Below are 15,767 nucleotides of genomic sequence, written 5' to 3' on the forward strand. Positions count from 1 at the left end.
CTGGTCTGAGGTCTGAGTTTTCTCCCTGCTGTAACCCATAGCACTGTAGGGAGGAAACCCAGACTTTAGATCACATCCACGATTGTGGCGCTCAGTTGGGCCATCCAAACTGTAATTGGCAAAAACAAAAAAAATTCCATAACTAGTTTTGGCCGTCTTTCATTTTGAAAGGCGGCCATCTCGTTATTCCCATATTGCAGTCCTGGGAGGCTGGTCATGGGTTATACTTACCTGATGTCACATTGCTCTGCCTAGAGGATTGGCTGAGCGCCGCAATGCAGTTGGGGTGGTCTGAGTTTCTTCCCTGCTGTGCTGTGAGTCTGTGACTGACACTCACTCGTCGTGAGGGTGATCTGACCAGCCAAGGCCCAAGGAGTGCCACACTGCCAACTAAATGGTCAAAGAGTAGTTACTGTCAGCTGATAGATGGGTAGCACACTAGCCATTTTATATTTACCCCCCCCCTGCTAAATGCCAGGACTGCAATGTAATAACAAAAAGTTGTACCTATAGCCAATACCATCATGTGACACACGTCCAGACTGAACCTTCTCTGGGGGCTCTGAAGCGCCTCAGGTTAGCCACTGTTTTGGTGAAAAAATAGTGGGTTTGTGAAAAAAGTGCCCATGAGGGCTTCATGGTGATATTTGCATAACTGAGTGAGGCTTTTAGAGTTTCAGCAAGCCGTCTATTTCCCAAGACCATACATAATTAGAGCGTTTCTTAATAAAATGTCACATTCTGTAATGTCTCTCTTTCTCTCACGCCTCCGGTCTATCTATGCCACTACCTAGATGGCCGACTTCAGCACCCACATGTGACGAACCACATGTTGTGACGGCCATCTTGGACGTGGAAGTTTGATTTCTCGTTACACTATCATACCAGAGCGGCTGTGAAATGGACGCAAGCAGCGGATTGAGCTGTGACCCGGGGAGCAGAGTAACTGGCAGCGCTTCGCCACTTGCTCCTGGGCCTGAGGAAGTGCTGCGGTACCGTTCCCCGCTCGTTTCCCGGTATGCCAGCAAGGAGATGGCCTTCAACTTCAGTGACAGCAAGAAATTCCAGACCTGGAGGCGACTCTGGCTGTTCCTGGCGCAGGCACAGAGGGTAATGGAGCAGGAGGCTGGGGCTTCGTGTGTATCGGGTACCTGCAGGAGCGAGTGTCCACCTAGCGTGCGGGCCGAGCTCTGCTACACATGCATGCATGCATGCATGCATGCATATGCAACACGTGTGTGGATGAAGTATATATATATATATATATATATATATATATATATGGGTTTTCTGTGATTGGCAGTGGAACTATGCATTGTAGGGAGGATGGAGTAGGAGTGCAGATACCATGGTTAAAATGATGAGGGAAAGCAAGTGTCCCTATTTAATGATCAGAATACTTTTGGCCCTCTTATTGTGACTGGCAATGTTTGCTGGGCATAAGTTCTACAGACTAGACGGGCTGAATGGTTAAAGAGACGGTGTAATGTCCCTGACACCCCAGAAGTTGCAGCCCTGCTGCCACAGCTGCCCTCTTTCTCCTTGGTCTGACATTTATTGCCACAAATTGGCAGCTTAAAGCAGCCAATCAGTGGCCGGAAAGCGATCCCATTGAACTCAGCAGGAATGCTTGCTGCACATGGGGTCCCCGCTGCACTGCATTCGTTGAGAGGGTATGCAGGGGAAGGGAAGGGTATGCGTATGGAAGGAATCTGCTGAATCCCCCATGCATTTCCAAAACCGATTGAAATGGGGCTATCATACCTGGAGGGCCTCTTTAAATAAATAAATAAATACAGGACTGGGGTCGCGTGTACAGGGTTCTCAGGCACCTTGATCTCCTGTTTTCTCCACTTCCACGTTGGAAATGATGGGAGCTTTGGGCAGATGGAAAGAACTGATAAAACCGTCATTCGTGTTCACCCGAGGGCATAGATTTGCCAAGTGCTATTCTTGTAAATTCACGGTTTGTTACAATAATTTAGTGTACGATGTTACCAGTGTTATAGTAACTCTGTTAATAACGTCCATTAAATTATGTTCTGTTCGGTCTGTATGCTACGCAGGAGAGGACCGGCAATCGGACATGGCTGCAGTTGCCTCTGGTTCTTGCAATCTTCTCATCTTAAAGGGACACTTCATACATTTTAATTAAAAACATCAGCCCTATCCTTTACTATAGCAATGGCTTTATGTGAAAACCTTATGATGTGTGCCTGAACATGCTAGTGAGTCAGTGGGCACCCTGTGGTTCATTGCTCATACCAGCTGCAAGGTGCTGGGAACCTTTAAAAATACATTTCTCTGAGATTTTATGTCTCTCTATATCTGCATTTTCTACAGCGTAAAATAAACTTCAATCAGCAAGATCTGTCTGCATGAGTTCAATGGTGAGGATTGGGAAATGGGCTAGTGGGAAAAAGATTAACAGTAACCGGAGTAGAGCTTGAAAACTATTATAAATATAACAACCCTGACAAGGCAAGTGGTATTATCCAGGGTCCGAGTCCCTACAGACAGACCTCCCAGCGGAGCAGGGTAGAGCGACAAAAACACTTTTAATTCTAAATCATGCACATGTTTTTTTTTTATTATCTTTTAAAGACTGTGATTCCTAATGTCTGTCATGCCCTTCCCATTATATACTTTTTTTAATTGATTTATATCATGTGACATGCGTTGCATTGCCCCCTCCCTCCGCATGATCTGATGTTCTGGTGAAAAGGTTGTGACACCAGGCAGAAAAGTGCATGCGCTACTGGATTTTCTATAACCAGATAGTGGGTAGAGAGGAATAGATCATGCAGGCAATCTAAATGGTAACGGCACAGATACCTTTTATTTTTAGACACGCTGGGGGTGGCATTAGCTGTATGCTATGTTTAGTCTCCACAAGGGTTTCTCCAACCCACTTAACTCTAGTGCTGCTGGCCTATCCGCGGTGCAGATGAACCCCTCTTTTTCCTATTCTCTTTTCCGATGTTCTGTGCTAGTTTTTTCCCTCTGCTAAAGAAACCTGTGAATGCATTATAATAGCTCCAGCTAATATCAGAATTAAAATACAGCCATTATATATTTTTTTCAGTTTGGGACTGGATTATATAATTCACGTGTAAACCATACATTTTCAAAAATAATGTGCTTTAAAAAAACAAAGTTCTAGCTGCATATTAGCCATTTGTATGTGTTCTAGTTCTGTTATCTTAGGCTGATCTACCTGACAAGCACAGTGACTCCTTATAATGGCTGTGGTAAACAATAGAATGGCTCATTATTAATCACCCATCAGTCACTCCCAGCTAATGAAAGTCTGTATGGATTAATGGACTTCATTAGGATTGCCATAAAAATCATCTTAGTGTAATGTCCGAGCAGGGGACGTCAAAATATCACATCACTGACAACAATAGTAGCCACTAGATCTGCATAACGGTATACAGCAATGCATTTTATATTAAATACTTTTTTTTCCTCCATTTAATTTACCCTTTAAAGCACTCAAGATTTATATTTAAGTTGGTAGAGTCTGAGAAGCTTCTGGTTGACCTCTTGAAGTGTTGTAGAAAGGACAGATAACTGTTATCTAAATTAGAGGCTGCTGATGTCAATAGGCGTAACAATACCCCCCCCATTGACATTAACAGGAGCATCTTATATTATTCCAGTCATTCTGCCCCATTTCTTGCTTTGTGTGTAGTCCTTCTCAGCTCCACTCTTGAACACTCATTTCAGTAGTTGTTGACGAGATTGCCACAAGTTGAGTTGCTTTCATTGTGGCCTTGTGAATTATGAATAAGTCATAATGTATGAAAAGAAAACAAAAAGCTTGATGCTGTACTACAAGCTTAAAAAAATAAATCTTATCATACTGTTAAAAGTATGTTCTCTCTTGTCTCATTTCCTCTTGCTCTTTTTCCTCTTCTCCCCTCTTCCTTTTCATTGTTTGTTTGCCCTTTACACACCTGCTCAATGTACTAAGCACTATGCGGCAGCCCCTCTCCCTGCATACAACATTGTCAGACATCGCCTTGGTGTAAATTCTCAGTTGTGTTTGAGGAGAATAATGTTTAATAATAGTGAACTTCACTTTAAGCCATGCCCAGCATGACTGACAATTCCAACGGTGGCAAGGCTATATATATGAACTGTTACAGTGGTGTTAGGAATAAGCTACACATTAATGTTCACGATGCCCGATAGGGTATAAGTGCCTACTAATATCCGCATTACATAGTTGGATGCCTTGTGCTTATCTGATCTTTATATTGGGAAATTAGCATCCAAATGTGTCTCATTAGAAAGAAAATGATCAAATAAGGAAACATAATCAAGGAATGATAATGCTAGTCGTGAACTATAATGCTCTGAAAAATACCCCTCGTTTTATAATCCGATTAAGTGTGACTCACAACAGCAGTTACTACTTTCAGTTCCTCCCTGCAGTCACTGCCGATTAGCCCACCCACTTCCTTCTTCCAGTCCCTCCCTGCAGTCACTGCCGATTGGCTGCAAGGAGGGACAGGGAGAAAGGGGCGGGGCCAATCAGCAGTGACTGCAGGGAGAAATGATTGGCCCCGCCCATTTCCTATAGCGTCCACATGGCTCAAGAACTTATCTAACTGTGAGTATAAAATTAATATTTGGGCTGCTTGGAGTTAGGGGCAGTTATAGTTAATGGGGTGTTTAGGGTTAATTTAGGGGCAGTTATAGTTAGTGGGGTGTTTAGGGTTAATTGTGGTTGATGGGGTCTTCAGGGTTAATTTAGGGTTAATTGTGGTTGATGGGGTGTTTAGGGTTAATTTAGGGGAAGTTGTGGTTGATGGGGTGTTTAGGGTTAATTTAGGGGCAGTTGTGGTTGGTGGGGTGTTTAGGGTTAATTTAGGGGCAGTTGTGGTTGATGGGGTGTTTAGGGTTAATTTAGGGGCAGTTGTGGTTGATGGGGTGTTTAGGGTTAATTTAGGGGCAGTTGTGGTTGGTGGGGTGTTTAGGGTTAATTTAGCGGCAGTTGTGGTTGATGGGGTGTTTAGGGTTAATTTAGGGGCAGTTGTGGTTGGTGGGGTGTTTAGGGTTAATTTAGGGGCAGTTGTGGTTGGTGGGGTGTTTAGGGTTAATTTAGGGGCAGTTGTGGTTGGTGGGGGTGTTTAGGGTTAATTTAGGGGCAGTTGTGGTTGGTGGGGGTGTTTAGGGTTAATTTAGGGGCAGTTGTGGTTGGTGGGGGGTTTAGGGTTAATTTAGGGGCAGTTGTAGTTGGTGGGGGGTTTAGGGTTAATTTAGGGGCAGTTGTCGTTGGTGAGGGGTTTAGGGTTAATTTAGGGGCAGTTGTAGTTGGTGGGGGGTTTAGGGTTAATTTAGGGGCAGTTGTAGTTGGTGGGGGGTTTAGGGTTAATTTAGGGGCAGTTGTGGTTGGTGGGGGGTTTAGGGTTAATGTAGGGGCAGTTGTGGTTGATTGGGTCTTCTCTTCAGGGTTAATTTAACGCTGAGGACTGAGGGTTAATTTAATCAATTTAATAAAGTTAACTTAAGGTGCAGTTAGAGGTAAAGGGTGGCAAACTGAGGGGAATATAAATCCTGGGGGCAGTGAAGATTAACCCTTTATTTATAAAAGTATTGTCTGTGAACGAGTCTGCAAATCTATGAGTGCACTATGGCATATCAGGGGGGTATACTGCATACCTGGGGAGGGCGGAGTGACATATCTGGGGGTATAAGGCATATAGGGTATATAAGGCATACGTGGGGAGGGCATTGTGGCATGTCTGGGAGGCAGTGTGGCATGTCTGGAGGCAGTGTGGCAAGCCTGGGCTCAAATGTGCATAACTGGGGGGCAGGTTGGGAAATAAAAACAAGAAATGCGTTTTTATCAAAGTTTTTTTTATTCTGCTGTTTGTTTTTAACATCCTACATTACTTTATTAAATTATTTTAAATAAATGAAAAATTTACATTTTTTTTAATCCGATTAATTGAAAAAAACTAATCGATTATGAAAATAATCGTTAGTTGCAGCCCTAATGTAGTGTATGTTTTAGTGCCACAGCCCATCTTGTTGAAATCAGTACTTTTTCCAGTTTTACTATGATACTACCTGTTATGTACACATGGGCAACCCAGCTGGCTCACAACATGTAAGCCAAGCTGACTGATCCTTGTGTCCCATAGAGAATAGTGTGCTGCTACCTGATTGTGACATGAAAGCAGGCTCTGATGGATTTATGACCCAGAAAGGCTTCTTAAGTGTCTGTGTTAGATTTTGTAATGTTTACCTTCAGAGAAAACATAAACTGACAGCTCTACTAATGTTTATTTATATAGCTGCATTACATGCTGGAGAGATTTGCTAATGTTTCGTCTGAGGGAAACAGTGCTTTTGGCGTCTCCCCTTTTATATTCATTCTCTGTGTATCAGTATTTAGTAAATATTGCAGAAGGAGAAAAAACGTTCACTGTGGTATAAACTGATTTTGAAGAAATAAATATATGTTTATTTTGCAGAACTTGGGTCTGCCTATTACTGAGGAGCAGATTCAAGAAATGGAGGCTAACTTAGAGAATATAGACTTCAAGATGGCTGCCGAGGAAGAGAAGCGTCTGCGCCATGATGTCATGGCTCATGTTCACACGTTTGCCCACTGCTGCCCCAAAGCAGCACCCATTATTCACCTGGGAGCAACCTCTTGCTACGTGGGCGACAACACAGTGAGTCTGCCATTAATCTGCTTTAGAATTTCTGAATATGGCAGCTTGGCTAACCCCTTGACGTTGTAGTCTGGTGATAAATGGTAGCAGCTCCAACAAATATGTCATGCAACACTTCTTTAAAGTGAAGGTGCTAGCAATATCACACTCTGCTGCTTGTTCTAAGGGTTCATGATATTTACCATTCTTTCTTTGTTCCACAGGACCTTATTGTACTGCGGGATGGTTTTGATTTGCTGATTCCAAAGGTGAGGAAGGAATCTTTTACTTTTGCTATGAAACAAACATTTGGAATAGGATATGTGCTCTTGGTGCCAGTGTGATACATAGTGACACCTGTCTTCTTGCCATTGCAGCTTGCTCGGGTTATAAATCGCTTGGCTGACTTTGCAGAAAGATATTCTGACCTTCCAACACTAGGGTTCACCCACTACCAGTGAGTATGAGGCCTGTTTCGTGTAGCTCTTTTACTCTGCCTTGTCTTGCTTGACATCAAAGGAGATCTGTCAGCGATATATATGATAGCCTTGCATTGCCTTAAGGACTTGTCCAGGAGCTTTCCCTATTCTTCAAGATCATGCCATGCATACCAAAGTATTCTCGTTATGTATTGGCACTGGGAAAAACATTAAAGAAACACCGCTTTAACATGCATTAAAAAGCGCACATGGCAATTTTCATGTGACTTTAGTCTCGGGTAATTCGGGAAGAGAAAAGTAAACACAGCAGTTGTCTTGTTACGCAGCAAAAACTTGCAGCTGAGGATGGAACACTTGTGTTCTGACTTTAGGAAAAATTCTGTGGCAGTACATTCAGACAACTTCATGTTGCAAGCTTTAAACTGTACTGTCCTAAAGCCATTAATAATTGTTAAATAGAATATTGTAAAATTAAAAATTAAATAAAATATATACATATCGCACACACACCTCAGGATTTCCCCTTTACTTGCTGCTTGTTTATATTACATTGTCTCTTTGCAGGCCTGCCCAGCTGACCACTGTTGGAAAACGAACCTGTCTCTGGTTGCAGGACTTGTGTATGGACCTGCATAATCTGGAGCGAGCCCGCAATGACCTCAGATTCCGAGGGGTGAAGGGTACTACTGGGACACAGGCCAGCTTCCTTCAGCTCTTTGAGGGTGACCATGAAAAGGTAAGGGCATTCAAGCTTTTGCAGAAGTACTCTTCATTGGGCTGTTTCTTATTCTGGTTGGGTATGTCCTTGATTATGTTTCTCGCTCAACAGGTGGAAGAGTTGGACAGATTGGTGACTTGCATGGCAGGTTTCAAAAGGTAACAACTCAATATGAAATACTGTAGCACATGACCTCTTATGTATTTTAAGGATTTCAGCTATAGGACTGTGTCATAAAATCCCGTGCAGATCAGTTTACTTGGCATGCAGATGCAAGTCTTTTCAGAACCAATTGCTCAGATCCACCTTTTATCACAAAGCTGTCCCATAAGAAACCTACTTTATATGTATACTATGTAAGAATCTATCTTAGCTTCCTGTTCTCAGGATCTCTCCATTAAATTATCTGTATTTATTTTAGAGCGTATATAGTGACGGGGCAAACCTACAGTCGCAAAGTGGATGTGGAAGTGCTGTCTGTTTTGGCCAGTTTAGGTGCCACAGTCCACAAGGTGGGTGAAGTCATACTTAATCCTTACATAAACTCAGATTGTCATAATAAAAGGTAAATAATCTGCTGTATCAGAAAATGCAAGTATAATGTTCTTTTTAATGTCTTAGTAATTAACTATGAGATCTTTATTAATAGTTACCATCATCGCACTCAATTTGCTCTCAGCCTTCATTTATCTATCTGTTCCCAGCGCTGGACACTGGCAATTCTCTGTTCTTTTCTGTAACATATTCCACCCAGAGCCTGCTTTAAAGCTGGCTCATGTTTGCTATGGATACAGAAAATGACAACTGAATTCTGGTCACCTGTCAATGTGGAAGGCTCCACATAAGCTAGATTTGGAAGGAATTTTTTCTTCTTTTTTTTTTCTTCTGTAACGTGTTAGCATTTACTCTGTCTCCTGTTGTTCTGAGTGCTATTTGAAAGCCCAGTAGGTGATTTGGAAAAAGTGAAATGCATTTTTTTTTTCAAAAATCAAAACCTTCTTAGTAACCATGGTTATGGCTGTGTATGAGAAATAAGCCCTTAATGTCTTTACAGAAACCACGAGCAAAGGCTGTTTAGCAGTCCATGCTTGTTGGAGATCTTGGTTTTCATTATTAATGTCATGTTTAACATCTTACATTCATTATACTTGTAATTATCATATATACTTGTAAATAGTTTGGGATCCCTCAGGGCTACAAAAGTGATCTAAGAAAAGTGCTATGCGGCAATGGAACAAATGTCCTTTAAGGAGAGTAGTGTAGTGGAGAAGGACACTGGTATGACCCTAGACAGAGGAAGGTGGATCACGCGTTTCGCAGGGAGTGGTGCGGACAGCAGTGGTCATTATAATGGATAGAAAAGGTAGAGGCCTCATCGTGTAGACAGGATGAGAAGCGGAAGCTTATTAAAGTGAACACAAACAGGAGCATAATATTTAAATATATATTGTTTTCCTGGTTAGTTGGTCCTATGGACAGTTGTGTGCTTTCTACACAGAAATTCATTACCTTGTTTCTACATTAGATTTGCACTGATATCCGTTTGCTGGCCAACCTGAAAGAAGTAGAGGAACCTTTCGAGAAGGAGCAGATTGGTGAGTGCAATTCAGAAACCTACTGGTGTTCTCATATAACCTTAAAACTATAATGTGAATCTGTACGAAGAACATACGTTAGGAATAATACTATTTTCATGTAATTTGTGGATCATGTTGGCGGCAGGCAGCACATAGTCCCTTATGTCCATTCTATAAAACCTAGAATATTACGGAATGAAAACAAATAAGGTAAGGGAATAGGTGAACTGGTAAGGCTTTGTTTTTGTATTTGTAATGTGTGACAGAAAATACCAATTTAGCTTTTTTTCCCTCAAAATAATAGCTAGTGGCCCATTTTGTTGGCCAGTATAATTTTTTCTCCTCACTGGAAGCGAACATTTTTTTCTAGTATGTTGTCTTACTGCCAGCTTCTGTGTGATTACGTCATAGTTGTACTCAGCACAGTGTTTTTAAATACTGTGGGTGATACTTTTGAGATTTTCTTAATCTTGCAGCGCTTTATTTTCCTTCTTTCCAGGGTCGAGTGCAATGCCATACAAGAGGAATCCCATGCGTTCTGAACGTTGCTGCAGTCTGGCCCGGCACCTCATGACTCTGATTATGAACCCATTGCAGACTGCCGCTGTGCAGTGGTTTGAGCGCACCCTGGATGACAGCGCCAATAGGTAGTTATAAGCCTTCGGGGGGCTTACACACTGTACCTTCTGAGATGTCGGTCTCATGTACCATGCTGCTGTCACTGGTCACCTTGATTTCTTATATATGACCGATTCTTTTCTGTTTAACAGGCGCATTTGTTTGGCTGAAGCTTTTCTGACAGCTGACATTGTTCTCAGTACTTTGCAGAATATTTCCGAAGGGCTTGTGGTATATCCAAAAGTAAGTTCATCTGTAAAGTAAATAAATATAAAAAAAGAAGGTAGCTGAACAAAGAAAAAGCTGTCACCAATACCCATGTGGATTTCTAGAACTATCAGACTACATCATAGGAACAATTTTATTGTGTTTTTATTTATTTTTGTGTGGGTTCCAAGAGGCAGAGCATGGATGAGTGTGATATGGATCCTTGGGAGGTGGATGATATAACAGTTATAAATACTATTATTATATGCTAGATTATTTTGAAGGGGCAGACATGCCTAAAATATTCTTTGCAGTGATTAGGTATAAAAGCAGTCTTTGCCCCCTTGCAGTTGGGTTCTGCAGTGAATGCACAGTGCTGTGCCTGCGTCGAGTTGGGGAATGGAAATAAAGCTTAGCACCTTGATTGCAGCGCTATGCTTTGCTTTGGACAAGGGGGGGATTCAGTCGGGTAAATTCATAAAGAAACAATTCAGATGACTGTCCCTTTGCAGGCTTCGATCTGGTTGGTATTTGAGAGCAGGGTATGGTGTTGTAAAGGTAATCATACTGGTCTGTGTTCTTACTCTAGGATTAGCATCCTGGTAATTGTTCTGCTGCTATCCCAACGGTTAGTTGCTGGCCCTGTGAAGGAGTAGTGGCTGCATAAGGGTCTAAGTTACCTTTACACGTCTCAATTTGGTTGGCAACATAAGGTGTTTGGGTACAGATTGTTGCTTTTGTTACTGTGCCTATGTACAAGGAAGACAAATGTGTCGATTTTGTTCTCTTGAGTGCCATTTCCGTTGATTCCGGCACAAAGCGGTGAGTCATTCCTGCAGTGCTTCAATATATGGTGTAGGCGCTTTGGAAGAAAAGCTTATTGAACAGTCCAATGCAGTGGTTTTTTTCCCGTTATTAGCTAGTAATGCCCTTTTACATAGTGATGGGTATAAAATATGAATGGTATTGCTGTATTGTATTGATAAGTAGACAAAAATAGCTTTTTTTTTCTTTTTTACTTGCTGTGAAATTGTTAGGAGAGCAGTCAATACAGAATAGTACCGCATTGCGCAGTTATAGATAAGACATATGGATCTCAACGTGGTGGATAGACAGAAAGAGATAGAAGCAGGAGGGAAGATTCAAAGAGATGCTGTTGTAGAGGCTTAGATATATATAATATATGTGAATAAATTGGTTTCTTCACTGAATAGGTGTTTGAGAAGTTGAATAATGTTCCAGGGGAAATGCAACATTCAAACACCCTGGTACAATAAAAAATATTAAAACAAAACCGAAACATTAAGTACTGCTGATTGCGTCAGTCTTTCCCAGTAACTTAAATTGCCATGTTCACAAAAGCAGCCGTTGGTAGATTGTTGCCATAGAAACATTATGAGAAAAATCTGTTTCCCCTTGTGTTCTTATGGGAGGAATCTTGGTAAAATAATAAAACGGCAGATATGATTAGGTTTAGTGATTTAACATACTGGAAGCTCAGTTGTTAGTTTAAGTCGAGCAGTGTCTTTAATACAAGGGCAAATTATCCTGAACATAACCGAATAGCAAGACTACAACGTAAAAAATGTACAGAACGTAGAAAACCGAGAAAAGCAGCAACCGGATTCAGTTGCGTATGTCGATGAACTTAATCTGATAAATCTCTTGGTGCAGGTTGGCGTAGCATGCATTGTGCAGTACATTTAATAGTTTTAATCTTTTATAAGTTCAAAAACTGGTAATTCTATTGACAGGTAATTGAGAGGCGAATCCGTCAGGAACTGCCTTTCATGGCAACCGAGAATGTGATCATGGCGATGGTGAAGAGTGGAGGGAACAGACAGGTGGGTTCATGGCAAGTGTGTTTTCTAATGTACATCATTCTCCAATAAGCCTTCAAGTGTTTTGACCCACCCTGGCATCTCGTCTTCTGCCCCCGACTATTAATGTTAATTTAAACTTAGCTATTCGTTTCAAAAGTTCATGCTTAATTATCCCCCGATAACCTACACCCTCCTATGTCCTCTGCTTTGGAGACCCAAAATATCAACCACACTATTCTTTAACCCCTTAAAGACAACGGGTTGTCCTAAAACCTATCAATGGTAATGCAGTGTGAGCCCGTACATGTACAGGCTTTGTCGTGAAGGGGTTAATACTAATTACTTCTTACTGTGTACAGCAATGTGTTTAACACTCAAAGAAAATGTATATTGCAATGCAGAATTAATACATATTTAAGTTTACAAAATTTGGGACATCCATGTTGTTTATACCAGGAATAGGCAGGAGTCCAACTTTTGTTGGACTGTTATAATTTGCAACCACCCCTATAGGAAAGAAAGATTGGATGAGTCCTCGATGAAGAATTGTTCAACTGTTTCTTTGTACATCCATATACAAAATGTATCTGTGTACTTTAGACCAACAAACTGTTGTGATGGTCCTTTCTCTTGTCTCCTACAGGACTGTCATGAACGCATCAGAGTACTTTCACAACAAGCTGCTGCTGTTGTAAAACAGGATGGAGGAGACAATGATCTTATATTAAGAATCCGCTCTGATCCTTACTTTGCCCCCATACATTCTCAGTTGGAACAGCTGCTGGACCCAAAGTCCTTTACTGGTCGAGCACCACAGCAGGTGAGAAAAACCAAAAAAATGACATTTACAGCTAGTCTGCTTTTATGTCGGTTAATGTGCATATGTAATAGAGAAATAATCCAGCCCAGGCTCATTCAAAGACCTCCTCTGGTTGTCTGCTTCGTTTTAACAGGTCGTGAAGTTTGTGAAGGAAGAAGTGATTCCACTGTTATCCCCCTACCAGAGCAAGATGGATGTGAAGATTGAATTGGACCTGTGAAATGTCTCATTTAAAAATATTTATTTTGCAAATAAACCAGTGGATTTCACTTCTTTGTTCAGGGAATATGCTTATAATTCAGCTATGCCTGCTGTTGTTACAGTAATATTGATGTGCCAAATCAAAAGGGGGGGACTTAAATTTGTTTGTGTGTGTCTTTAGTGGGTACACTTTTTGTGGCACTATTCTGGGAAACAAGTGTTATAACTAAACAGTCATCAGGATATACAGATATCACTTTGAGCACAAAATGTTAATACCAAGGTAAAGAATGGTAGTGGGTAATTAAGGACAGTTTTCATAATGGCAATTTTTTACTTGGTCGGAGGTGTTTGTACTTAGTCTTGACCCTACATATGTAAATATCACATTTAAATAAGATGGACTCAGGATCATTACACGCAGGTTTAAGCTGATATGCTAAGTGTGTGTGTACACCATACATAAAGGGGATTTTGAGCTATTTAACATTATTGAAGTTGAGGTCTATGTCTGAGTGGCAGACCTAGCATTACTTAAGTTGCTGTGCTGTGCTCATTGTTTTGTTCACCTTAACCAGACAAGGGCTTCCTGAACCACCAATCAGCAACTTATTAGGGGGTGAGAATTGACATAGATGAGCACTCCCTATACCTCCTGTTCTTTACCATAAGGTTAATTCTAAGTATCTCATGTACACATGTGAACTCTAGCAGAAGTGTCCTAGTGTTAAGTGAGGATAGCCCAGCCATTTGGAAACATAGTCTGGGATTTTTAAATCAACAGAAAGTGTGAAGTCTCCACATGAAATTGAGGACGTACATATAAAGGCCCCGATCTATAGCATCACGCCACCTTTCTGTATGTTGTGCAGTTTGTACTGCATGGAACCTCATTCACCAAGCTTGTGAATTGTTCTCACTCTCTTTAAACTGTCTAACTAAGTTATGTCCCTTATTAGAAAGCTCCATGGAACGTCAAAGCCAAAAGGGTAGACAAAGCAAACTTTATTACACGTTATTAAGTCTTAACTAAGACACTCAGATTAGGCCTACTTTTTTTGTCTATGCACTGTGCTGAATGGCATTAGAAAAAGTGCTGCTTTATCATAGTGACCCTGTAGTGAACTCAGTAAGAGAAGGGTAGGGGTCAAACGGTTCTCAGGAAATAGGAAGCTTTATTCCAGATAATCTAACTATATCAGGTCTATGATGGAAAAATATAAACACACACATACATAAACATGCTATTTAGGGGAGGGGGGATCATTGACCTGTATACAGTGATGCATTGACAAAAACTTGGTTTTATCTCTTTGTTTCAATAAAGTTCATTTATCTGCAGACCTGGAGGCTGCCATTGTTGTCAATCGTGATATTTTTGGTAACTTTCCCTGCTAATACAACCATTTATGATAGACTAATAAAAGTCTATGGAGGGACAGAGTTCGTTAGCATTAAGTGTCCCATAGGGTTATTTCCCCCTTAATGACCAGTGACGTGCCAGGCATGTCATGCAAAAACAGCCAGTTAACGACCAATGACATGTCTGCATGGCATTAAACAACTTTAGGAAGCCATCTAAGATTTACTTAAAAGGTGTTGCTGTAATGCCTTGATGTTGAGGGATCCGGCAGCAGGCCCCTCCCCGGATTTTGCCTTTGGCAAAATGGCGGTGTCCTTAAAAAAAAAAAAAAAGAAACAGGGAAACAGGTTTCCAAGAGTTTCTCCAGACCCTCTAGAGAACGCTGGTCTCCCCCTGCAGTTTCAATACAGGTACTGTATTCAACCATGTAAGTCAATGTAGGCCAGCTTTCTAATCATAATGTGATTAGTAAAATATTAAAAAACAAAAATAGCTGGAAAAAAAATTACATTTAAAAATAATTATGCAGTGATGTCACCATCAGGGGAGCCATCCAGTTCCAACAAAAATTGTACCTAAAGTACAATGTGTGAAAAAAAAACACACAAAAATGTACTACCGCAAACTTTGACAAAGGCTGATGGTAGAATTAGTGCATATAAAGAGGTAAATTACCACCATTTGAAATACCCTGGAGTTTTCAAAAATAAATTGGGTAAATTGAAGCCAGCTTCAACGATGTCTCAAATAGGACATGGTGGCAGAAGGACGAGATGTCAAAGTTCCAAGTGAAAAATTGTGCACTTGACATATATCAAGAGCTATAAATTCATACCTGAAGTACAATTGTGTTATGGAAAGAGTTCATTAGTGCATGGAAAGAGTTAAAATACCAGCATTTGAAATACCTTACGGTGTCTGGTTTTCAAAAATATATGGTTTGATGGGGTAAATTGCATTGGCCGGCTACAAAGATGCCCCAAATAGCACATGGGGCAGAATGACCAGATTCGGGGGGAAAAACGGTGTTGAAATAGCAAAACGCTACTTGTACTTATTGCCCTATAACTTGGATAAAAACATTGGGTATTTCTAAACTCAAGACAAATAGTAGAATCTATTTAGCAGGCTTTTTCATTAGCTTTTGTAGATGAGTAAAAGATTTTTCAAATAAAATTGAGAAAAAGTGCTTTTTAAATTTTCTTATATTTTATTGTTTTTATAGGAAATTAGATATGATCAAAAAATGGTATCTGAACAAAGCACTTCTTGTCCTGAAAAAAAAACCAACAATATATATCTTATGTGGGTTCACTAAATAGGAGA

General features: G+C 40.8%; 1 protein-coding gene across 1 annotated transcript; it reads left to right on the top strand.

Annotated features, from left to right (window-relative positions):
- Positions 1-872: 872 nt before the first annotated feature.
- Positions 873-13,163, top strand: ADSL (adenylosuccinate lyase). The gene is made up of 13 exons (XM_053469755.1): positions 873-1,110; positions 6,492-6,695; positions 6,899-6,943; positions 7,052-7,131; positions 7,679-7,850; positions 7,944-7,990; positions 8,254-8,344; positions 9,358-9,427; positions 9,909-10,056; positions 10,180-10,270; positions 11,989-12,078; positions 12,701-12,877; positions 13,011-13,163. Exons 1-13 carry the CDS (start codon positions 901-903, stop codon positions 13,095-13,097), a joined length of 1,512 nt encoding a protein of 503 aa, XP_053325730.1. The 5' UTR covers positions 873-900; the 3' UTR covers positions 13,098-13,163.
- Positions 13,164-15,767: the final 2,604 nt, after the last annotated feature.

This window comes from Spea bombifrons, chromosome 6 (genome assembly GCF_027358695.1).
Source record: "Spea bombifrons isolate aSpeBom1 chromosome 6, aSpeBom1.2.pri, whole genome shotgun sequence".
Lineage (NCBI taxonomy): Eukaryota > Metazoa > Chordata > Amphibia > Anura > Pelobatidae > Spea > Spea bombifrons.